At 37.0% G+C, this 26,721-nt stretch overlaps 1 protein-coding gene across 2 annotated transcripts; it reads left to right on the forward strand.

The window, feature by feature from the left end:
• Window positions 1-620: 620 nt before the first annotated feature.
• LOC148862109 (uncharacterized) lies at window positions 621-26,226 on the forward strand. Of its 2 annotated transcripts, XM_088984177.1 has the most exons (12): window positions 621-932; window positions 1,258-1,434; window positions 1,536-1,594; window positions 6,933-6,998; window positions 7,124-7,231; window positions 7,672-7,738; window positions 10,209-10,293; window positions 13,698-13,858; window positions 16,733-16,834; window positions 17,229-17,448; window positions 25,724-25,894; window positions 26,021-26,187. In XM_088984177.1, the coding sequence occupies exons 1-11, from the start codon at window positions 894-896 to the stop codon at window positions 25,855-25,857; spliced, it is 1,218 nt and encodes a 405-aa protein (XP_088840303.1). In that variant the 5' UTR covers window positions 621-893; the 3' UTR covers window positions 25,858-25,894; window positions 26,021-26,187. The 2 variants fall into 2 exon arrangements, with proteins under 2 accessions (XP_088840303.1, XP_088840302.1); XM_088984176.1 differs by having other exon boundaries at window positions 25,724-26,226.
• Window positions 26,227-26,721: the final 495 nt, after the last annotated feature.

Genomic DNA, 26,721 nt, shown 5'->3' on the forward strand with positions numbered 1-26,721 from the left:
ATAACGTTCTAAAGACAATGTCTTCAGACGCGCCTCAGAGCATCTCCTTCAAGACCCCATTTTCCAATACATTTAGAGAACTATCCACACTTCAATCTTGCACTAGAAGAGCAGTGCATAATCTGATTGGCAAGCTAAAGGACCGATTGATTAACCGAGTAATAGAGATTGTGGAAATGGAGAAGATGGATTATACATGCAACCCAGATTATATGTCAACTTGGCGAGGGCTCATGGTGAAACAAGAGATCTCCAATACATTGAAGGGGTTGGGGGCTGTTGAACGACGGTATCTAAGGGAATATGGGGGGGGGGGTGCAACAAGCGTTCAACCTGAGAATGAGGATCAGAGCTTAGAAAAAAGGAGAAGGGGGAGAGGGAAATGTGAAGGAATCTAAAGTAAAAGGATAATATAAAAGTTATAAAATATTGACGAAAAACTAACGAAAGGGGGTTTTTGTCTCATGATCATAATATAAGGGGTCTTTGTTGCAAAACAAAATACAGTGATTTTTATCACAGACTCCATAGTACTGAAATGTCTTTATAATTTACTTTATTTTTTTATTTGAAAATAATAAAATAAAATAAAAACAACCACACAATATGCGAGTTAAAATCTGCGCCCCACTACGTCCCACAGCACATCCGTGTATTGAAAATGACATCATCGATTCCGGTACTACCATCACAAGATGCTCCTTCCTAATACACGGCGAACTCCAGCACATGCACAATCCATTCCGGAGGTCACAATTACACTCTTTTGTAGAATTTAATGGTTTGTGCACGGTAAGTTATTACTGAACAGAGAGACGAGAGAAAGGACAGAAAGAGACAGAAACAGAGCAAGAATCTCTCTTTCCGTCTCCCTTCTCTCTAAAACGACGACAATGGGGGACGAGCCCTCTCTTACTCGTTGGACATTCCAGGTAATGAATCTCTTGTTGATTCCTTTGTTTCGTTTTAATTTTGGTGGTTTCTTGGTTTCAATTAACTCAACTTTATCAGTTCTCTTTCGTGTCTTTCTTTCTTCTTCTGTTGATATGGATTGACATTTTGATTCAGTTCATAGGTATCTGCATGCAAAGTCATCTAGTATTTCTAAGCTTAACCAAGTTTGATGATCTTAGTTCTTACTACCAGGCGCCAGCTCGTTTCTTGTTTTCTTATGAATTTTGATTGCCTTCGACTTGTATATGTGGATAACTAGATCGAGCTTGTTATAATTTTCTTCTTTCTTCCCTCTTTCTTAAGGATTTTAAGATGTTTTATGATGCCAAGTTTGGGGGAAAAAGGGAGCAAGAGAAGGAGGGTGCAGGGCGTGATCAAGCCACAGCTTGTAACGGGAATTCTTCAAATGGGTCAACCCATGGGACTGAGCATGTTAGGAACACATCTGGTATGGCCATCTATGAGCAGTTCCGGAATCAGGTTGGTTTTGCTTGCTGCATTGAGTACAGAAGGTTATAGTTTGTTTCAGCATCATTGACATAGTATTTCAATACTTGCTTTTCTATGTCATTTAATTTCAGGAGAAAAGAAGCTCAGGGCAGCTTAATGGAGATTCTTCTAACAGAACTAGTGAAAGACCGTATGCTTTCATGAATCTTGCTACTTTGTTAGCTGCTTTGAGTACTTTGAAAAATACTTCATAAATACTTCTAATGCTTAGTTCCTGATGGACAATTTTCATTAGACCTATGAAGGGCAGTTGTACTAAATGACTATTGAAGGAATTCTTTGGTTAAAAAGCAATACGAGATTCTTATAATACATCCAGTTAGTATTGATTTATTTATTGAATGTGTTCATAGGCTTATAACATGAAACAACTTGTAAACTTGGAATACTCATGATCAATTGTGTGTTCATATTCAATTATTTCACATCATAACAAGCAAATGGCTTAATTTGTTGAGTAGTTCATGCTGTTTATTCTATTATGAAATAAAATATGACTAATCTGCCTCTTGGGCATATATATATGTATATGTTTATCTTTCGTGTGCATGCAATGTAAGCCTTATAAGTATTAAAAAAAAACATATGCTTGATTAAATAACCTTTCAAAATCAGTAGAATTCTTGTTGGAAGTATGAAAATTAAACCACAAGTCAAGATATATAAGATTGACTCCAGGAGTCTTGAGCCATGATACTCCACATCAGAGTGGGAGATGGAGTGTTGCTGCTATTTAGATAGGCAGATATCATACCTTCAAGTATTTAAAAACTGATCTTCTCTTTTAAATTCCTACTCATAGCATTCTCTGTAAGGGTGAGAAACAAGAAATTTATTAGGAACAACTTGATCATTTGAGGTTGGGCTCATTCATGAAGCATAGGAAAAAATCCATCAACTTTGTAGAATGATCTAGAGAATCATTGACTGGTGAATATCTTATTAAAAGAAAAGAATGATATTTTCAGCATTGCACGTCAAAGTTATTTGTAATTTCTTTTGAAAAGGTAAGGTAACCAACTTAAGGTTTTCATTTCCATTACAAATAGGAAAAAAGAAGAAAAGAAAAAACAGTAACCAACTTATCTTAAATCAACTCCTGTTGATCTTTTAAGTTTTATAAGGAAACTGAAAGTTTTCAAGAGAGTTGGAACTAGAAAGAAAAGATTCTTTTTCTTTGTTTTTTTGTTTTTTTGTTTTTTTTGAAAATGACCTTTTATCATCTGAACTCCGAATTTCTATAGATCTATAGAACTTTGGCTGTTTGGATGCATGCATATATCCATCTCTCAGATGGCTCATCTGACAGTACCTTTATCTGTTTGTAGCTTGTTGAAGAGGGAATAAAGGTACTGTGGACCCTTGAATTATAGCCACTAGGCTGTAAGTTGGATAGAATTTTGGTTGTTTGGATGCATGGATATGCAATCCTTTTCTTAGATGGTTCATTCAACATTACATTTTTCTTTTTTTGATCAGCAAAGGATAATTTTGTTAATTTAATTATATATGCGAGTACAACTTGATGACCAAAATGTCAACCCAAATAATCAAGGGTAGTTTACAATGAAGTCCAAAAAAGTTGTTGCCTTGTAGCCCCTTGCTTAGCAAGGGAATCAGCTAGCCCATTTGCAGTCCTTCTCACCCACTTGAAATCAGCACCTATATCTTTCGCAATCCTTTCTACTTCCCCAAGAACATGTCTGAAGTTCCATGGGAAATGTTTATTATAACTTGCCCAAGATTACTTTCGAATCCCCTTCTACCTCTAGCTATCTAAGGCCCAGTTGCTTAGCTAACTGCAGTCCTTGTAGCAAAGCCATCACTTCAGCCTTCACAGAATTTTCAATGCCAAGTGGCCCTAAGTATAAGGCCAAGATTCTGCTCTCAGAATTTCTGATTACACCTCTTATGCCTGCCAAACTTGGGTTACCCAAAGAACTCCTATCAAAATTCAACTTTACTCTGTTGCCTTCTGGGGGTTTCCATTGCAATCTGATTCTCTCCTTATCCCTTAAGGATCGTGCTACTTCAGTCCAAGCTCTTAGTATCATTGATTGAGAAAATCCGGAAGCAGTCTAAAGTCTTTACCCATAGTGCAACCTTCACTTTTATGTTGTCTATTACCTCCTCAACAGTTATACTCTTTCCTGTGAAAATTCTGTTATTCCTTTGTTCCCACACTAGCCAACTAATTGCTGCTTTAGTAGTTCTCCACAATATCCTCCCTCTTTTCTTTGGTTGCCTCAAGAAGTTTGGGTTGAAGATATCCACCACTCTTGAGGGGGATCATGCCTGCAGCCAAAAAGAGAAGAAAAAAACTCCCAGATTCGAGTTACAAAGGAACAAGAGATTAATAAATGGGAGAGCGTCTCTCCACTATCCTTGCATAAGAAGCACATATGAGGAGAGAGGCAAGAAAAATGTCTCCTTTTCTGCAGCATACCACGCGTATTTACCTTACCAAGGAAAATTTCCCAGCAGAAAGCTTGAATTTTTGGTGGGATAGGCTTACTCTAAATTTATTTCACTAGGAAGTCTACCCCATGAGAACTAGGTGAGGCAAGATGTTTAAAAAATGAAGATCAAGTAAAGAGACCATCTGTGGAAGCAATCCAAATTCTAGAATCCTCCAAGTTTGGGTCCAGAACAATTGTCTCTAAAATATCAAGCAAGTGAATCAATGAGGCACACTCATTTTCCCTTAGGCCTCTTTTAATCCAAGATTCCAACTAACACTGGAAGGAGGTGTTCCCATTCTAGAGATAGTTTCTCCATTAGGCTATGTTTGGTTTGAAGGAAAAAGTAGAGAAAGGAAGGGAAATGTAGGGAAACCTATACAAGGCTTGTAAAGGTTTACCTACATTTCCCTTCCTTTCCCTACTTTTTCCTTCAAACCAAACACGGCCTTATGGTTGGAGAGGAGAAAAAGTTCAGGAAATTGGTCTTTTAATGGTATTTCCTCTACCCAAAGCTCTTCCCATAAGCAGATTTTATCACCCTTTCCCACATCAAATTGAATGAAATTAATAAAAATATGGTAAACCTTGTGAATTGCTTTCCAAGGAGAAGCTGATGTTGAGTGGGGAGCAATTTTAGCATCCCAGCCATTACCATCCCTACCATGAATGCTTTCAATTACCTTTTTCCATGGTCTATCTCCTTTAAAAGGGAACCTCCACACCATTTACCTACTAAGGCAGTGTTTCCTAAACCCATACCCCCCTTTTTCTTTTGGTTCACTAACCACTTCCCATTTAACCAAGTGATCCTTTTTTTCCTCACCCGGGTCCCACAGGAAGTTCCTCATGTACTTCTTTAATTACCTTGCTATCCTAGACAGGATGTGGAAGGTGGAAAGAAAATAAATAGGAAGATTTTCTAGAGTGGCTCTAATCAGTGTGATTCTTTTTCCTGTAGAGATGTAATTCCTTTTCCAAAGGGCTAGTTTCTTAGCAAACCTTTCCATCACTGGATTCCAGAACCCGTTAGACCTAGAGTTTCTTCCCAAAGATAAACCTAAGTATGTTACCAGCCAATTCCTAATCTCACAACCCAAAAACTTCATGAAGCTCTGAAGTTCCCGTTCTTCCAAACTAATCCCAGCAATTCCACTTTTACTCCAATTGATTCCCAATCTAGAGAAGCTCACAAAGTTATCAAGCAACACCTTCAAGTTTCTTATCATTTCTAGATCAACATCCTCACAAAACAGAACTCTGTCATCAGCAAATTGAAGATGGGAAACTATCACTTGGTTTCTAGTGATCCTCCAACCCTTAATTAGCCCTTCTGCATTTGCAACCACTATCGTTCTGCTTAAAACCTCTGCCATTAAGGTGAAGAGGAAAGGGGATAAAGGGTCACCTTGCCTTATCCCTTTCTTAGCTAGGAAAAGGTCTTTTGCAACACCATATAATAAGAATCAAGTAGTGACCTGAGCTAACACAGCCTTTGATCCATAGCCTCCACCTTGCACCAAATCCAGTTTTCTCAAGGATTTCTAACAAAAAACCCCAATCCACTAGATCATAAGCCTTTTCCAAGTCCACTTTATACAACAAGCCCTTCCCTCTATTCTTTCTTTTCTCAACAACACACTCATTTTCCACTAAAATTTGATCCACAATTTGTCTGCCTTCCACAAAGGTCCCATGGAAGGGTGAAATCACTGAAGGTAATGAAGAGCTAACACAACCTTTGTAACCTGTTGACAAAGTAATGAAGAGATGCCAGCCCCTGAACTGATGCCATGCTTGCCATTATCGCTATCTTTCTTTGGTTGTTTGTAGCTTCTGCATGGTGAGCTAGTGACTTCCATGTTTGCCATAATTGCCTTTTTAAAGTAGGGAAAGCTGTTCAATTCTAAAATGGTCTGTGTGTCCAAGCACCTAAACTCATTTTGGATCATCTGATGTTATTTTTCAGAATGAAGAACCTATGCAGATAAGAAATCATAGCAATCTTGAAGATGAAAATCCCAAAACTGATCCAGTGATCTAATGTTTTGACTATCTACTATTCATCAAAAAAAGTTTTTATTATCTACTATTTATAAAAAAATTGCTTTTACTATCTACTCTCTTACAATGTTCAAAGGCAGACTGAAATCTTTAAGATCTCTGAACTTGGTTATCTTAAAAGCTCATTGTTGAGAATACTCTTCACTTGTATTTCATGTTCTTAAATAATTTTATGCGGTAGATATGATTATGGTGTTACATATAAGACTATGATGTTATTTGTTGATCAAGCAAGAAGGTTTAACATAACGGTTGACTTAAAACATGCGACTTAGTTGTATTTTATTCTATTATAAACTTAATATATTTTTAGGATTGTTTCTGAAAGTTATTAAATAATCTTTTTTGTGGAGACTGAGTTTTACACTAAATCACCAAACTACATGCATATATATGGACAAACTGTGCCCATAAGTTATGAGATGAAGAATGTGAGAAAGCTGTGAAATTCTTAATACAAGAACTTGGCCAATCATGTGTAAAATGTATATAGGATTATAGAATAACAAGAAGATTCCTTCCTTTAACATATTTCAACTTTCACATTTTCATTTTTTCTTTGTAAGAATGAAAATGGTAAATCTCAGGTTGCATGGGTTTTAGTCTGAGAGAAGCCACTTTGTGCAGAAAGAAAAAAACAAGTGTCAAAGGTTAGGTCTTCTACCAGTCCAAACCTCCCAAGACCCCAGAGCCTAGATAGCTTGGACCAAGATCAATATTGGGTAATGGCCTTATTCATAATAACTTGCAATTAGAGGTTTTCTAATTGTTATGTCCATGACACTGTCTTTTTGTATGTGGACGAAACCTTTTGCATGATCTCCATGAAGGATTTAATTTTATGATGACACCATTAACATACTTTTTCTATTGAAAGTGTAGCACTGTGGCAACAAAGCTTCTCTTGCAGAAGCGTGCTTAACTTTCTGATGCTTATATTTGCAGGCAGAGGCCACTACTTCCTCTTCTGGAGTCTGCAGAAACACGTGCATTGGCTGAGAGTTTATGTAGGTAATTGAAAATGACAATGCTTTCATTAGCTTGTAACACACACTTTGAAGTTTCGATTTATATATAAATAGCCATAATCTATGTATTATATTAATGCTAATTTTCTATTCATGCTTCCTTTACAGGGATATTATTCGTGGAAGTCCAGATGTAAAGTGGGAAAGCATCAAGGGGCTAGAGAATGCGAAACGACTTCTCAAGGAAGCAGTTGTCATGCCAATAAAGTATCCCAAGTAGGTCTTGTGAATCATTATCATTAACCCATTAATAATGCACTTAACGTTTTCCTTTTCAAACCTTTTTCTTTGTTTCTTTTATTCAACACTGATCAATTTGGTTGCCTAAAACAAGAATGATGTTAATATCCATTTGAGATGCATATTGAGATATTGAAATTGAAGATTCTGGACATTAGTGCTTGAAACTAGAACCACTATCTGCATAAAACAAAAGAAGGAAAAGAAATGAAAGGGAACTTCAAGTTTTATAGGGATCATGGAACCAAATAATGGTATAGGATGATCTAAAGTTGTTCCCTGGAGTTTGAATTCTCTCTCCTTCTTTGTTTAATGCAAAATCATGTACAAATATGCCAAGTCATTTTATATGATAAAATTGATAATTTTTTTTTTCATATTTTATAATGAAGCTGAAATTCTTGTCTGTATTTTAGGTATTTTACTGGCCTTCTATCACCATGGAAAGGTATTCTTCTTTTTGGGCCCCCAGGAACAGGAAAGGTCTGTTAAAACTGTTCTTCACTTTTTTCCTATTAAATGTATGCTTCATGAACGGCCATCTTTTTTGTCCAACTGAAAATGTCTTTTGAAGTAAAATGTATTGATTATAGCAAAAGATGGATCATATTTCTTCAATTTCACATCTTTTAATATAACGAGAATGGTTTGCATTACTTGGACGGTTTGACTTCCAATGTCTATCTTTTATTACCAGCATTACCAAGCACATAGAAATATGGTACAAAAACTACCAAGCACATGGATACAGAGTAACCACAACAACAATAATGTTGATAATATTAATTTTTAAGTCTAATTGTTTTGTTAGACATAAGCCAGTAGCTTGATACTCTTAGTGTCTTAAAAACCCAGCCTGAAGGCTGAACCACTTTTCTGTCCAGGTCAGCTTGTGATATCATCATTTTAAAAAGTTTCAAAAGTAAATAGTTCAAAAAACTGGTAATCTGTTGAATAGGTCAAATGGATCAGTGGTTAAACCATCTGTATTGATAGGCCATTAACCAAGTCAACAGTTTTTTCTAATATAGTGGGTTAAAGGTTGACCCGAACTGGGATTGTGACTGGATCACTAATCCAATTGGCTTGGTCAATGATGAATTGAAAACACTGGGTAATCTTATTTAATCAGCAGTTAAAATTATGTATATTTTCATGTTTTATTTAAAATTTCTTTTATCCAGATCCATTCTTTTTATACAATTAAAGTTCAGAACAAGGATTAAAATATTGATATGATACGCCCCAATTTTTAAACTTTTAAGCCATCCCATCCCTTTTCCCCAACCCCCTTATTATTATAAAATGAAAAAGGAAAAGGAAAAAATAAAAAAAAAGATGAGTATCGGCCATACTGATACCCAAATCGATATTTTAATACTTGGTTCAGAATATAAAAATTTGTTTTATGAACTTGCTAGCCTATTAAATTTGCCAACTTGGTAGTTTGTATCATTGTCCGCTACCTGCAAGCCAAGTTTGCATTGCCACACTTGAGCATCAGAATAAGAAAGGGAGCTTTCAGTGCGACAAACCTTGGTAGTTGGGTACATATCTACTACTTTTGGACTAGCCCATTGGAGGTGCATGTTCTAAATTCTGCTGGTCCTGGCAAGGTTGCCTGGATCCCTGAGCCTAATGGTCCTTTCTCTCTTCGTTCTTCCTGGGATCATATCAAGCCCTGGGGTAACCAGTGGTAAAGGGCTTCTCTTATTTGGTTTCCTGGGACCATCCCGTGCCACTCTTTCACCCTTTGGGTTGCAGCTTGGGGAACCCTCTCCCACTAAGGATCAGTTGTATAGCCATGGCATCCAAGGGATTGACAGGGCTTGTGTCCTCTGTCGCCAGGGTGAGGAGTCCCAGTCCCACAACCACCTGTTTTTTGCCTGTAGCTATCCTTGGCATGTCTCGCATGCTGTTGTAGGTTCCTGCCGCCTCCACTGGACTAACCGTAGCTCCGGGTGGCAGGATCCTGATTGGATGCCCTCTCTTTGCTTGGGTAATGACCTCTATGCCGAGCCCCAGCAGCTGGCTTTTTCTGCTACTGTTTATTTCCTTTTGAGCAAGTGAAACTGCAGGTGTTTTGAAAATTCTCATCTTCCCCCCAGAGGCTGTTTGCAGAATCAAGTGGACTGTTTTTAGTTTTCTTTCTTCCTCCAGGATTGACTCAACGAACTCCATGGATGTTAATGTCCTCTTGGAGGAATGGAATATTCAGGTTACCTTCCACTGCCCTGTCCCTTATATGCATTATTAGAAGCCTCCTCCAGAAGGGTTTTGGTGTTTAAATTCAGATGGATCGAACCCACATAATCACCAAAAGACAGAAGCCCCTTAACATAAAAGGATCCCAAAAGCAGCCCAAAGACAAAACCCAACTACTCAAAACCAACAAGGACAAGAACCATTCAAAAAACCCCACAACTACACTTCTAAACTCGAAAATAAACCAAAGACGTAACCAGCTCACAAGCTACAATCTTTGGTCCACTAAAAAGCTAATATCTTCTTACAGTCTTCTTGATCTTCTTACAGTTCAATATCTGTACTGATCACTCTGTATAAGCTATAACTTCCAGGCCTTTATCATTTTGGTTGAAATCTTGGTGAAGGTAATACCATAATACTAGCCTGTTCCCAAGTAAAATGTAAAATAATCCTCTTCTATCAGAAAAAAAGGAAGGTCGTTTGGAGTTACTCTTTCATTGAAACACAGGGATTTCAAAGTTGAACATTCTACTGATTTGTGTTATTCCTTTTCTCTCTCCTTTTATTATATAATTGCCACTGTTATATGATCATGTTCTCCTACATAACCTATTTATTAGCTGTTTTCTTTATTTATTAATGATATTTTAACTGATGTCATCGGGTTGACCCATTTGACCGCTGGCTGGTTGAATTATATAGATGTACAGATACACTATGTTAATTGGAATTATTCACATTGCAGACTATGCTTGCCAAAGCTGTTGCAACTGAATGTAAAACCACATTTTTCAATATCTCAGCATCATCCGTTGTTAGCAAATGGCGTGGTATGTTACAATCTTTCTGTTGTTATCCTGATTTGGTCTTTTGAAATTCTTTGTATTTCATTATTTTTCTTTTTTGTTTTTATGAGTAATAAAATAAATATTTGAGCAACAAGACTTTCAAGAAGAGTTTACATTGTTGCCACCTTTTACACCAATGACAGCAAATGGGGTAAACATAAATTTCCTCTTAAAGGAGTTGTTTCTTTCAAAGCCAAACCACAAGCATCCACCATCATGCAAAAAGAGGGCCTTTCTAAAACCAAATAAATCCTTCAATTCCTTTTTCTCCTATGAACCAGCAAATGATAGAGGGAATAGTATTTTTTTCCTCCTTGATTGGTAGCAATCAGGGTTTTTGTCGATTTATGAAATGAAGTATGACATACAGGAAATGTTTCATGCACCCCTTTTATAGACTAGTCCTTGCTACCTAGCCCACTTATGTTGTATACTTTAAATCTGCCCCCAATACAACTAATTTCTTTTTACCCCTTGTCTTGCCAAGGCATCAGGTATTTTGTTGGCAGATCTTTGAGTCCACTTGAAAGTTATTCTTAGTTCCCTACTAATTGTTTGATCTCTCTCATTATATGTTTATACTTCTAAGCACCTTTAGTATTGTCCCTAAACCAGCCCCAACTACCTTCAAGTCCCCCATCACCGCTAAATTTACCCAATTTAAGTCCCTGTAATACTGTTAATAGTTAACCCCTTGTAGGATTCAGGTGGCGTTTGATAAATCTGAAATCTGAAAAGTTAAAAAGATATTAAAAGTGTCTGAAATCTGAAAGAGACATAATTTCTTTTCGACTTTTTACAGGCTTTGAATAAAGAAGGTTGTTTGTGTTGGATCAAACCTTCAGCATCTGAAATTCATTGATTTTACTATTTTACCCCTAGAATAGACTATTTGGTAATTTTGAGTTCAATTTGCATTATTTCATAAAAAATAATTTATTAAATTCAAAATATTATTGAACAACATGAGTAAATTATAAAAATAAAAAATAATTTATTAAAAGAAGAATAAAATTGAAAAGTACATATCAATTTATAAATTGAAAATAAATTATTAAGAGTAAAAATAATAATGAAAATAGTAATAAAGACCATGAAGCAATAAAATATAATAATTATCATATTAATATCTTAAAAATATTAAAATATTTAATAATTAATACAAATATAATTTATAAAAAATAATTTATTAATATAAGAATAACATTGGAAAGAACCGCTGCCGCTGCTGCTGAGAGTTGCAGCAGCGGTGGCTGGAAGACAGGGGAGAGAGAGAGAGAGAGAGAGAGAGAGAGAGACGCTGCTGCTGAGAGTTTCAGTGGTGGTGGCGGGAAGAAGAGGATATAGAGAACGTTAAGGAAGAAGAGGGGAGAGAGAGAAGGGTGGAGGGAGAAGCTTGCACCACATTGTCGAGTGGAGGTTCTTTTCTATGGGGGCTCTTGTCTTTCACCCACATCTGAAATGCCTCTTAGCGCATGTTAAGCACCTATGAATGCTCTTTTCTATTTAGATCTGAAATTGGGTTTCAGATCTACTAATCAGACCCAACCCAAACGTAGGTGGCATCTGAAAAGCAACATTTTCAGACTTCAGTGGTCTGAAAAGTGCTATCAAACACCACCTCAGTGTCCTATGGGTCCAAGGAACATTTCCATGATTACACCATGACAATTCCTGGATACTCCCCATCTTCCTGAATTGCCTAGATTGCCCAAGCTGCAACCATCAAAATTCATCTAAATGAAATCAAGGGTAGGAGGGGTCTAAAGTGAGACTATAGAAACTCTGGTCGATAAAGAAGCAGCAATAATCTGCCATCCTTTAATGATGTCATAGTAGAAAAAGGGGCAAAGGTTTTACTCCATATACCATCCTGTGGAAATGTTTGAAATAAGTGCTTCCTTGGATTGATTTTTACTTTTGCATATTCTTTCTTTTTATTCTTAACTGTTAACTTTTATCGCACTTTTGTCTTCCCAAATTGTTGGAAGAGGGAACCATAATGCAGAAAAGATACCCTCTGTTTCCTTACGACCTAGTGATTCTTACCTACAAATCTAATCTGGCACAATAGCAAGTAAAAGACTCATAAGATTAATACAATAATGAACTAGTTTCCATTGAGGATAAAATTCCAGTTGTGTTAATGACCTCCAATGTGGTACTATGTGCACATATGAATGATTTAGGAGATATGACAATAGAATGTGAAGCCTAATTCATTGAAAGTCAACCTGCCTTGAGATGGATTCATATATAAAATGTTTGTGTATGTTGCAAATACATTTATTTTTTCTTGATAAGAAAGAATCTATTAAATATCAAAAAACAAGAAGGGAATACCTTCTAAAAAGATGGACAAAAACCCCAAAAATGTATAAGAAACGGACAAGAAAAACATAGAAAAGAGATAATCATATTAGAAGTGGATTCTCAGTCCATCACCTGGGGCTCTCAGCCAATCTCCATATCCCCATCTTCAATTTTCTTCACTGACTGCACTCATGGCCATTATATACTTTAAATCTTTGATAGCTTCAATTCCTCCTTTTGCTAGGCAAATCTCCAATGTCCAATCAATCCACATTTGATGCAGAACACTGGCAACTTCTCATACTGCACAGAGCACCGGCAAAGTTTACTATCCTTTTTTATGCCACCAAACTCCAATGGCAAGGGGCTTTGATACAGACCCCTCTGCACGGTCAAAATCTGGAATGTTCTGCACTAGGTTGATTGAAAAATTATATAAGCCAGTAAACAACAATCAACTTTCCCAGTCATTGATATGTAACAGAACTGAGACCAACACTCGTGACTTCCCACCATCTTGTAACATTCGCTGTTGGTGCATTATGGTCTGTGATTTTGCTGGAGCAGGGAGTTCCAATCTCAATGACCAATCACCATTCCAACAAATCATGGGTAATCAAATGTGATTTATTGGGCATCGCGGTGTAGTTTTAATGGTGTTATGGTACCAGCGTCCTTTTGCAGGTTGTCTCGATCTAATGAATCCTGGGGGGACAAACAATCACTTCTTTTGTTTTTCCTATTTTAATAAAATTCTCTTTCAATCATCTTAATCATATAGGAAAAACCTTGGGTTGTTTAAACTATCCATCTTTCCATACAATAGTAGTTTGTGTATTCTGCAAACTTTTTTAGAAATTTGGAAACATCAAAGCCATTTTCGGATCTATACTGGATCATTATGAAAAAAAAAGTATTGGTATGCCAGAAATTATGCTCATCAACTCATAACACTACATTATTCTACTGCAAATATATGATGCCTAGAGATAGACATGGATACCAATTTTGCTCAGTGTTCAAGTTTGATGTTGTATAATGAAATTGTGTCCTTGAATTTGTGCAATATGCAGGTGACTCAGAGAAGTTGGTGAAAGTTTTATTTGAACTTGCTAGGCATAATGCACCATCAACCATATTTCTTGATGAGATTGATGCAATCATTAGCCAACGAGGTGAAGGGCGCAGTGAGCATGAAGCAAGTCGGCGTTTGAAAACTGAATTACTAATACAGGTGATTTCTGTTTTCTCAAGTTCATGAAACTGTAAGAACTTCATGCTTATGCCAACTTCATCTATTGAGAGATAGTTCCTGATTAGAGGAAAATCTTTCAATCTACTATGTTGATCTAATAAGAAGGTACTTGGTTTCTTGATTAATATTTTATTAGTTGATGGTCTATATGAAGGTGAAAGTTGTTCATTGAGCATTTATGCTGAAAAGGGGGAAGTCCACATGTTATCCTGCAATCTCCTATTCTGTAGTAGGCCATTGTCAATCAAAAATAGCATAATATTAAGAAGCCATTGTTTTGTTCCTAAAATAATACTTCTTCTAGCTACTAGCTGTGCATACAAAGAAGTTATTATTCCTAAAATTACAATACATGAGTCTCTAACAAGTTAGCAAGTCCTACGAGTAATTCCAGAATTGGCAGGTGCAGGTAATATTAGGAGTTTTCACAAGATATTACTTTTGATTTGTAATGATGAATTCCAAGTATGAAACTTATTTTTTTGAACCTTGAGTTAATGGGGATTCATTATGTACTATTTTCTCATATACATAACATCTTCTCAGCGATTCATACAACAAACTCTAAGAGATTTTCAGATCATTCAATTGATGTCAGTTGTTTTAGTCAATTTATGTCTTAGTTTTCGCTATGGTTTGTATTGGATTTATTGAACTATGATAAGATGTGTTAAAAAATCATAAAATCTGCTGGTAATCCATTCCCTTGGAAATGTATTACCAAGAAGTACTTTATTTTAGACTTATTCACTTCACAGAAATATTATGTCTTTAATCTTATGCATGCATTTTTTCCGGTAGCGTTTTCCTGTATCAAGAGTTAGCAGGGTAATTTTTCATCATTGTAGAAGAGTGTGAAACATTAAGTCGATGAAGGTCTTCTCATGTCATAAGTTGATTAAATTTTCTATCCTCGAAAAGCAAGGTGACTAATGATAGAAAAAATGCTAAAGTGGATGAGATTCCAAGATGAAATCCAAAGGATGAGGTTCAGAAATTGTTTCCCAGCATTCCTACTACTTGATCCAGACTGTATATTAGGTCATTATATTCCAGTGTTTTAAAAGTGAAAAAAGTGCAACTAGAGAGAAAGTGGTGGAGCACACAAGGATCAAGACCAGGCATGCACCTGAACAAAGTGATGCACCACTTTTGAAAATGGAAGCTAAAGAAAAACTTAACATACAATACTATGTAATTCTAAATTTGGAAAGAAATAAAATATATCAAAAGCCTATTAGTCAATTGTTTGTAGTCTCTGTCTGGGTTCTGGTGAGACAATCACACACCTATTAATATCCTGTCCTTTTGTGTCCTTTATTTAGTCTTGTTTCTCCTCTCTCTTTGGTTGCAGGTGGACCCCTCCCCCGGATGTGGTGAGCCTTTTTGATTCAAACTTTCACAGGCAAAGAAGTATGGTAGAATCATGTGGAGAGCTACAAGAGGATATTTAAGAATATTAAAAGATCCAATAGGAAGGTGCGGAAGGAATAACTATTAAGGTTATTCATTTGTTGAAACACAAGTGATCTGTTTAAAGACTTCCCAGCTGATGACATCTACAGAAGATGGGGTGAGGTGGCAGGTACTACATCCCTAAAGCTTGTTGTACAGGAATTGTGGTCCCTGCCAACAATTCAAAGAACGAAGTTGAACTTCGATGGAAGCTTTATAGGTAATCCGGGAACATCGGGTATAGGGGGAGTATTTAGAGATGGAGAAGGCAGAATTATTGCTATGTTTTCGGGGCCAATAGGAGAGGGAGATTCGTTGAGAGCGGTGGTGATGACTTTACTTCAAGGCGTAAGATAACACCAAACGCTAAACACCAAACAATTGGGGTTGCATCAAATGGAGATTGAAGAGGACTCTAAGTTGCTAATTGGTTGGATGCAGTTGGGTTGCTTGGGAGCATGGAAATATAGACAGATGATAAGGGAAATACTCAATATAACGAGGGAGATTGGTGTGTGCTTCAAGTGGACAAGGTCAGCTAATGGGCTAGCTGTAAGGGACTGTAAGAGAGATCATGTTTTGGGCAGTGGTGTAATGAGTATGTAACTTGGGTCAACACCATAATCTTGGGGTTGACAGTTGTACTTTGAAATATTTTTAATGAAGTTATCGTTTCCAATAAAAAAAATTGGTTAGAGTATATTTAACTTACAGGAAGGTCATAGCCTTGTGTCTTCTAGTTCTACATAAGCTAAACTAATCAGTTTCTTTAGCATGGTAGATGCTCCCTACAATATAGTAAATTATGTATTTAATGTCAAGTTCAAGGCTAATATTAGAGGTCAGAGCGTTGCAACAAGCCAGGTGAGGTGCACTTAGTTTTAGGCAAGGTACATCCCATAAAATATGATTCACCTAGTTTTGGCACACTAATATCCCTGTTGAAAGCTTCAAGTCCTAATTCCAGAATGCAGTGATTACTCAGATTATAGTTCATAAATTGCTGTCAAAATTGATTACTCAGATTAGATTGTAGATGGATGGTCTGATGCAGACAGATGAACTTGTTTTTTTGTTTTATCTGCAATAAATATTCCTTGAACATGAATTTGCCATTGTAGTGGTGCCTCCTAACCCACTAGATAACTCTAAATTGTTGTTCTGACTTCTAAATTGTTGTTAGACATTTTTTCTTTTCATAGATTATTTTCTGTTTTTTCTTTTTCTTTTCCTTTGTCTCTTATTTTTTGTTATCCTTACTATTTGAAAGTTTTCTACATCAAGATTTACCTCTTTCTTCTATTGCAAGTGATATTTTATTTCTTACCCAGAAGTATTTTTTTCGCTCTATCATGTAGTTCGTTGCTTTCTCAAAATTAATCTCGGATTAGATTGCAGATGGATGGTTTGACACGGACTGATGAACTTGTTTTCGTTTTGGCTGCAACGAATCTTCCATGGGAACTAGATGCAGCTATGCTCCGGCGTCTGGAGAAGCGGGTATCCTTTAGATTGTTCTGTTCATAATATCAAAAAGACAAACTTGTGTTGGCACATTAAATGTTATTAATAATGGAATATGAACAATGCAAAAAAAATTCCCTGTGCTTTTTCTTTTTTTTTTTTTTTGTTTCTCTTTTTAATGTTTAATCATCTGCTTAACTAGAGTAAGGTAGGAAAGATGAAAGGGTTAACTGGTTCATCTGGGCTGGGGCAAAATGTTTTCTTTAAAATCATCAGGAATTGGATTATAGTGCTCTCAGTCTCCCTTCCTTGTTTTTATCATACTTTTGATTGCTACTTCAGCAAGGGGATGGTAAGATCTTGCAAATGTATGTGTATATATTTGGGTTTATCTACATTATGTGGTTCTCTATTAACTTTGAAAAATAAGATCCTTGTACCTCTGCCGGAACCGGAAGCGAGAAGAACCATGTTTGAAGTACTTTTGCCATCTGTCGCTGGTGAAGAGATGCCATATGATTTGCTGGTGGAGAGAACAGAAGGCTATTCAGGTTCAGATATTCGATTAGTCTGCAAAGAGGCTGCCATGCAGCCACTGAGACGGTTAATGATACAGTTGGAAGGCAAGCAGGAAATGGTGCCAGAGGACGGTATGTAACCTGATTATCTATTTTTCTAGCTAGACAGAATATATCTACAGCAGTGACTCCTAAATAGTAGTTGCATGAATATACTGGTGCCCCCACCTACCCACTAGACACTACCAATGAGCAAATGTGTTGCACTCTTTTTCCTCTGAGATCTCCCGACTACTTTGGTGTTTGTTTTCTTTTCCAAGGTACCCCCACTTTCACCCTGCCCAAGACCCCCAGCTCTGAAAAGTGAATTTTTGGCATTTTTTTGTCAGTTTATTTCTTTTAGGTTATTTTTCTGTTTTCCTTCTCTAAATTTTTAGTTCCTGCTATTCATCCTTGCCACTTTGCAGATGGAAAAAAATCTTCTCATGTTGTTTTCCTTGTAAGCATTCTTGTCATGCCTAAGGATTAAAATATCGATACAATATACCTGATATGAAACGTATTGTCTCAGTATCAAACTGTACTAGAACGAGATATGCTACGACTGGAGGTGTATTCTACTAGTTGTGTGTATCAGTCCAATGCGCCATCGTGTTGATGTGTATCATACGATATCGGTCGATACAATCCGATACAAAAAGGCATTTAGTGTGATTGGAACCTAGGAACCTAGGTCACCCAGTTTTTGATAAAAAACCTAGGTCACCCAACGCCTAAGGGTACATGTATCCCTATCCACCAAGCCAACTTTTATTTCATAACAATAAACACAACAAATTAACTTTTGTTAATGTTAATGTCTACATGCAATCCAAACAAACAACATAAACTTATGTTCAACAACTTCAACTACTGATAAAAAAGAATAATATTCAAAATTAGCATTTTATAAACCAATGGAAAATAATCTAGCAAATCCACATTTATATCAAAAAATAATTTTTAATTTTAAGAAATTTATACAAATAAAAATATTAAAAAAAGAATAATTATTTTAATACTTAAAATTTATAATTTTGCGCATGATATGTGTATCTTAATTTTTTATAAATTATTAATTAATATTTTAATTTGCATTAAATAACAATGTATTTATTATTTACAAAAATAAAAATATTTACAAAATATTTGAGAATACAATATAAATTGAATCTACCAAATCCACTAATCTAAATTTATATAAAAAAAATCCTTTTTTATTTTAGAAAATTTATAAAAATAAAAATATATTAATAACGGAATAATTATTATAGTAATTAAAATTTATGAATTTTCATAGGATATGTATCTTTGAAATTCTAATAGATTTGATATATTTTCAGTTAAGACTATATATTTTTATAAGTTATTAATTGATACTTTAATTTATATTTTATAATAACGTATTTATTATTTACAAAAATGAAAATATCGTTTACTAAAAATTTGAGAATTAATTTTTTAGTTGACTTTTTTGTTGAAGTTAAAAATTATAAAAGTAAAATAGGAAAAAATTGATAAAACAATTCAAATATAATAGTTGTATATGCTTTTTTTTTTATAATTTTGTATATGCTTTTTTTTATCAATATAGTTGTATATAGTAGAAAGCCTTATGTGCTGATTTCGACCAAGCTTCTTGTGAAAGGAAGAGGAGAAAGCTGGCTGGGGGTTTCAGCAATAGACAGAGGAAAGGGAAGAAAAGGAGAAGAAGGTCGACTAGGATAGTGATACATAACCCTAGCCGCCAGCCCCTCATTCTATTTATAATTAACTTAAATATGGGATGTTACAAAGATGCCCCTAGTAGGGCGGCAACTCAACTAAGTACTGACAATTCTTTTAAAAATAAAAGACTAATGGGCCCAAGGCCCAACAACTTCTTAATTTAAAAGAAAACAAACTAAACATAAATCGGCTCAACATAAATCAACCCACTCAACATTCCCCCTCAAGTTGGGAATAGATGTCACACATTCCCAACTTGTGTAGATCATGTTCCAACTTATTCTTCGCAACACCTTTTGTGAGAACATCAGCAAGCTGCAAATCAGAAGAAATGTATGGAAGACAAATTTCTCCAAAGGTTACCCTTTCTCTGATAAAATGTCTATCTACTTCAATGTGCTTAGTTCGGTCATGCTGGACTGGATTATGGGCAATATTGATTGCTACCTGGTTATTGCAGTATAGCATCATAGGTTCTTCTGCCTGTACATTGATTTCTTCTAACAGATAACGGATCTAGAGAAGTTATGAAATTCCATGTGCCATGGCCCTATATTCCACTTCTACACTTGATCTTGCTACAACTGCTTGTTTTTTACTCTTCCATGAGACTAGGTTACCCCCAACTAGGGTGCACACTCCTGAAGTTGATCTTCTGTCATCAAGGCATCCTGCCCAATCCGCATTTGTATAGGTCTCTAGCTTCAGTTGTCCATGATTAGTAAACAATATGCCTCTGCCTGGATGTCCCTTCAAATATGCAAGGATCCTGTCAACTGCCTTCCAGTGCTGATCTCGTGGAGCATGCATGTATTGACTCACTACACTTACTGCATAGGAGAGGTCCAGTCTTGTCATCTACAAGTATGTAGCCGACCCACAAGTCTTTGGTATCTCCCAAGGTCCTTCACTAGTTCACCTTCTAGTGCACTGATTCTATGGTTTTGATCAATGGGGGTGCTGGCTGCCTTTGTTCCAAGCTTTCCTGTCTCTTGGAGAAGGTCCAAGACATACTTCCTTTGAGAGATAAAAACTCCATGTTTCGATCTTGCAACTTCAATGCCTAAGAAGTATCTTAGTTCTCTAAGATCCTTAATCTCAAATTCCTTATGCAGGTTCCTCTTCAGACTATCAATCTCACTTAGATCATTCCCAGTGACAACAATGTCATCCACATAAACAATTAGGATTGACACCAAAGATCCCCTGCGCTTCACAAACAAGGTGTGATCAGATTGAGTTTGAGTGTAGCCAAAAACAATCAGGGCCTTTCTGAATCTGTCAAACCATGTTCTGGGAGATTGTTTCAAGCCATATAGTGATTTCTTCAGCTTGCACACCTTTCCCTTTTCAGCATTATCATAAAAACCAGCTGGAAGATCCATATACACCTCTTCTTGCAAATCCCCATTTAGGAAAGCATTCTTTACATCCAGTTGAAACAAGGGCCAAGAGTATGAGGCAGCAAGAGAAAGGAGTATCCGAACATAGGTCATCTTTGCAACTGGCGCAAATGTTTCTAGATAATCAATGCCATAGGTCTGTTTGTACCCTTTTGCAACAAGTCTTGCCTTGTACCTCTCTATACTTCCATCTGCCTTATATTTTACTGTGTAAACCCATCTGCATCGAACTGTCTCCTTGCCTTCTGGTAGGTCCACAATCTCCCATGTCTGATTCTTAATCAAAGCCTCCATCTCTTCCTGCATAGCTGTCTTCCACTCAGGTTTGGAGAGAGCCTCACTAACACCCTTGGGTATAGACACTGAATCAAGAGAAGAAAGAAAAGCACGGTAGGAAGGAGGAAATCCACTATAGGATAAGTACTGTGAGATACAATGAGCAGTGCACTTTTTCTTCCCTTTTCTAAGAGCAATAGGGAGATCAAGGTTATCTGTAACAGTGTCAGTAGGATCAATGGGAACTGAAATAGTGGGATCAAGAGGAATACCTGAATTCGTATCAGCCGAATCTGGAGTCTCCAAGGGATCAACAGGAAGTGGTGTGAGTTCTGCTGTAGTGGAATCAACCACCTTATGAAGTCTCTGCCGTGAGTAATGTTGTGAAATGGAACGCAAAGGAAGTGGCAAGGTGGGGGACATCGGGTGGTGGTCAAGCATAGGAGTAGACACAGGAACTGGAACTAGGAGAGGGATAGACTGCTGACTTACTTCCCCAAAACACTCCCCCTGAGAAGGATCCTTTGAGAAGAAGTACCTAGATTCAAAAAAGGTAACATCCATAGTAACATACCGGTTCCTAGAGATTGGATCATAGCAGCAATACCCTTTCTGATTCTCTGTATATCCAAGGAAAACACATTTCTTTGTCTTGGGATCAAGCTTCGAATGGTAAGGGCCAAGAATATGTGCAAAGCAGACACATCCAAACACCCTTAGAGGAATATGAAACATCTCCCCCTGAGGAAAAAGAAGGCTGAATGGGGTCATGAATCCGAGTATACGAGAGGGCAATCTATTAATCAGATATACTGCCGCGAGAACTGCATCAACCCAAAAACGAATCGGGACTATGGCTGTGCTCATCATGCTTCTTGCCGTCTCAACGATGTGTCTGTTCTTCCTCTCTGCAACACCATTCTGCTGTGGACTATAGGAGCAACTGCTCTGATGGACAACACCATACTCCAACAGATATGAGGCAAGATGTCTCCCAAAATATTCCTTAGCATTGTCAGATCTGAACATCTTTATTCTTGTCCCAAACTGTGTTAGTACCATCTGGTGGAATTGCCTCACCAAGGATGGTACTTCATCGCGTGATTTCATCAGGTAAATCCAGGAATATAGAGAGAAATCATCCACAAACAGGAGAAAATAACGATAGTCGCCCATAGAGGGAACATGATAAGGGCCTCACACATCTGAATGAATAACATCAAAGGGAGAAGAACATCTTTTATTACTAGGTTTAAAAGAGTGTCTACAATGCTTTCCAAGTTCACAACCCTCACACTTCAAATTTGGCAGATTCACAGACTCAAACAATTTTGGAAACAAACAACTCAAAGAAGAAAATGATAAATGACCCAGACGGTTTTGCCAAAGCATAATCTGACCCACAGATTTTGACTCACTATCTCTGCAAACATGATGGCTTTGGTAAAGAGGGAGAGCATCTAAGAGGTAGATTCCATTCATTTCACGACCACTCCCAATTGTCCTCTTTGAATCCAGATCCTACAAAATACAACGTCCAAGAGAAAAAATCGCTGAGCAGTTCAGATTCTTAGTCAAACTACTAACAGATAACAAATAGAATCATTAATCTTGACAGATCCCTTTCCAGCAATAGGAACATGGGATCCATCAGCTGTGGAGACCCTATCTCTGCCAGAACAGAGCTGATAACAGGAGAAAATAGTGGAGCAATGGGTCATATGCTTTGAGGCTCCAGAGTCTATAATCCAAGGAGATCCCTCCTTACCTGAAGCAGAAACATAGTTTGCAGTGACATGTGAACTACCTGTGTGGGCAAAGGAGGTAGGATGAGCTCCGCCTATGCTACCTGTACCTTGTTGTCCACTTCCAGCTGAACTGGAACTAGTTGTATCCCTCCGATTCAAAAGTAACCCAAACCTCTCAAGCTCAGCCCTTACTACAGCAGCTGTAACGGACTCCAAAGCAGCTGTAGTAGGGGGGTCGGAGTATCACCGGTAACTGCCATGTGCGCATTTCCGTATTCTTCAACCTGGTCGGCACAAGATGTGGGTGAAGCTTCCAACAAGTGTCTCTTGTATGCTTAGGCTTCTTACAGTAGTCACAGACCAAATCCCTTTTGTCTTCCTTTTTGTTTTCATTGCCATTCTGTTTAGATTTCACAGCACTTACCATAGCAGACTCATCAGAACTGAATTTTTTCATCATTGCATCCCTCCTGCACTCCTCTCCTGACACAAAGGCATATGCTTGGGAGAGAGCGACACTGTCCCTAGAAAGAAGATGTTGTCGTGCAATGTCATGCTCAGGGTTAAGGCCAGCAAGGAATTCAAACACCCTATACTTCTCTAAATGTCTTTGATAGGTAGCTGCATCCTTGGTGGTTTCCCAAGCAAAGGTCTCTAGATGGTCGATCTCCTACCACATGGTCTTAAGGACTGAAAAATAGGTTGCAACAGATCTATCTCCCTACCTTGTGGCAATAATTTGATTTCTCAGTTGATAAGCCCTAGCAACATTCTCCCTTTGTGAATAGGTTTCTGCAACCCCATCCCATATCTCCTTAGCAGTGTTTGCCCATAAAAAATTTTTACTTATATGTGGTAACATAGAATTACACAACCATGTCATTACCATATAATTTTCCTGCACCCACCGGGAGTTGCTAGTTTCGGGTTCCACCTCTTCACTAGTAATATACCCCAATTTTCTATGAGCCCCAATGGCCATCTTTGCAGATTGGGATCATTCCAAGTAGTTTGTACCATCCAACCTAATTGTAGCAATGGTCCCAGCTCCAAAGGGGTCTCCAGCACCTCCTCCCACTGGTCTCATTTCATTCCTGGGCTTATATTCAACTCTGTGTCCCTCCATGTGTCCCAAAAGAGGTGCAAAAAACAACCAAAAAATGCAGCAAGAACAAACAGAATACCTTCTGGAACCAACGACACTCCTTTGGTGTCCTGGACTTTCTTTCCACGAAAGATTCCTTTTCGGTGGGATGGGAGAAGAGAGAGAAAAAGCAACCGCCACATGGAACTTGAATCGCCTCTTACAAAAAACCCGGAGGAACCCTAAAAAATTAGGGCGTCACTACCTAGGTCAAAATTGAAGAGTTTAACAAAATCAGGACTCTTTCCCTTTCTCTAGTTTTTCCTGATTCTGATGAGAAACCCTAGACCAGCTACAAGGCATACAGATCCATCAAGAAAATCCAAAAACTGAGCTTACCTGAGAGCTTCGATCAGCCTCTTAAATCTCCATGTAGTCGGCTGATCTAGGGCTGCAGGAGTGAATCTCTTCAAGAACCTTCAACCTGCTCTGATACCAAGTAGAAAGCCTTATGTGCTGATTTCGGCCAAGCTTCTTGTGAAAGGAAGAGGAGAAAGTTAGGGGTTTTAGCAATAGACAGAGGAAAGGGAAGAAAAGGAGAAGGTTGACTAGGATAGTGATACATAACCCTAGCCGCCAGCCCCTCATTCTATTTATAATTAACTTAAATATGAGATATTACAAAGATGCCCCTAGTAGGGTGACAACTCAACTAAGTACTTATAATTCTTTTAAAAATAAAAGACTAATGGGCCCAAGGCCCAACAACTTCTTAATTTAAAAGAAAACAAACTAACACAAATCGGCCCAACATAAATCAGCCCACTCAACATATATGTTTTATGCTTTTTTTATGCTTGGATTTGTGCATGTATTAATTTGTAAAAAACGTATATAATGTGTGTCTTGGACTCTTGATTGATGCATTATCAGTAAAATTGTATGATATCTATGCATCCCATTATATTAATTATAATATATTTCATCATATATACCATTAAAATATACAATTCCTATGCATATTTTAACATTATTTATAGCTATTTTAACACTAAACTTAATGTTATTAAGATATTTATGGAATTTGTATGCATTTCCCTAGCATATTCAAGCATTTTCATATTTTTCGTGTGTATCCATGCATTTTCATAGAATATCCGTATCCATATCCAAGTTGTTCGATACTTGATACCGATACTTGTGTTTTGTGCATTGTATCTTCTTTTGCTTTTGCTGATCTTGGTTACTTTTTGGTTCTTACTGCAATCATATGATCTGGGATTTACTTGGGCCCTGTTTGGGACGGCTTAAGTAGTAGAGTAGCAGCTGTTTCCTTAGCTATGCTTAAGAAACGCCTGGCTGTTTACTTGGGCTCAGTTTGTTTGGTATTGTTGGCATTTTCAAGTATAAACTGTACCATAGGATTTTTGAGTTTAACGATCAATTTTCCTTTTGGTTGGAGGATGGTTTGAATTATAGAAATCCCTGTTAGGGGCTTTTTCAAGAAGCACCAATTTGATGTTTCCTACTTTGGAAAGCAAATCCTCAACACCCTGACTGATGTGGTGCTGACATGGATGAAAAACACAAGTTTCTGACCAAAAAGGACTCGAGTACAAACAGTGGCAGGTTGAAATATTAATGTACCAAACACAACCTTAATAACCTCGATGCTGCTTATGCAGGCAACAGTTACCACCATCTGTCTGCAAATTCCACCAGCAGCTTTTTGACTGTCCACATAGTTATAGCTGGGAAAGCCTTTAATCCATTCATTTTAAGCCATCCCAGACGGGTACTTGTAACATTTTCAGGTCTATTGTACGTGAAGCCAAATGATTAACATCAACATTTTGTTCAGAGGAAATATCTTTGCCCTTGAACAGTGCTCAAAATTCAACTTGACCTTAATCCCAAGTCTATCAACTCACTTCCTTGTGCATGTTCGTTATTGTTTCTGCTATTTTCTGTTTCATTCATCATTGTTGATGAGTTTATCTCTATATGGATTACTTCATGCAGCACATGTGTTCTTGAATACACAAGTACATGAAAGAAAATATCTTTTTTGAAGTTTTATATAGGGATGGAGAGGTAACAATGGTAAAACATTTATTTGTGGATTTCAGAGTTGCCAAAGGTTGGTCCGGTCACGCCAGAAGATCTTGAGATTGCTTTGAAGAACACCAGACCATCAGCTCATCTCCATACTCACCGTTATGAGAAGTTCAATGCTGATTATGGCAGCCAAATTCTTCAATGAAGGCACACGAAGCTCCATCCTTTTGACAATACTGCATCTGTAATCTTCGATATCTGTTCTGTTGCATGCATTGTTCTAAAACCAGTAGCTTTTTAAGGTTGGATGCTTCTATGAAAGGCCAATGTAAGAGCTTCCATTAATGAATGCCATATGATTCTTTGACAGTGTCCGTAGTTGTCAAGGTGACGCCTAGGCGATAAGGCTATTGCCGCCCTTGGAGGCTCGCATCGCCCACTCGTCAAGCAGTTTTGGATACTGTGTAATAAAATACTTTTATATTGTTAATTTTTTGAGATTATAATTATAAAATAGACATTATTAAAGAAAAATATTCATTTTTTATATTTATAAATTAATTTCTTTTTATTATTTTCTTGGAAAAATTTATGATGCAAAAAAGATATGGTATGGGAAGAGTTTTGACCAATCAAAACCCACCTATAGAGACCGAATTAGTCAGGAGTTTGGTTACCGGGTTGAATGGTCCAACCGTTAGAACCAAATGGTGTCGTTCTGACAAAAAAAAATAAAAAATGGTCAAAATTGTTTAACGGTTAATCGCTTGGGTCAGCGGTTTTCTGATCAAAATCAACGATTATTGAAGAAATTCCAGTTTGGGGGAAAATCGAAACCGGTCACTTGACCGGTTCTCAGTTTTTCCGGTCCGGTCCGGTTTTGAAAACCATGGTTCAGCCTCTATATTTTTTTAATTTTCTTTCCTTTCTTCTTTTTATTCTCATAGATATGTTGATTTTCTAGACTTAAACATGAAGCTTCTTATGAAAATTATGGATAATTATTAAAGAAAGTTACGGAACCTAGGGAACTACCTTATGATATGTGATTTTTACTTAAAAAAAATCC

This window comes from Nelumbo lutea, chromosome 4 (assembly GCF_056320005.1).
Source record: "Nelumbo lutea isolate HS-2025 chromosome 4, American lotus-T2T, whole genome shotgun sequence".
Lineage (NCBI taxonomy): Eukaryota > Viridiplantae > Streptophyta > Magnoliopsida > Proteales > Nelumbonaceae > Nelumbo > Nelumbo lutea.

Coding starts and splice junctions, on each gene's coding strand:
- LOC148862109 (XM_088984176.1), top strand. CDS start 894: ATGGGGGACGAGCCCTCTCTTACTCGTTGGACATTCCAG. Junction 933..1,257: donor TTACTCGTTGGACATTCCAG/GTAATGAATCTC, acceptor CTCTTTCTTAAG/GATTTTAAGATGTTTTATGA. Junction 7,232..7,671: donor ATGCCAATAAAGTATCCCAA/GTAGGTCTTGTG, acceptor TCTGTATTTTAG/GTATTTTACTGGCCTTCTAT.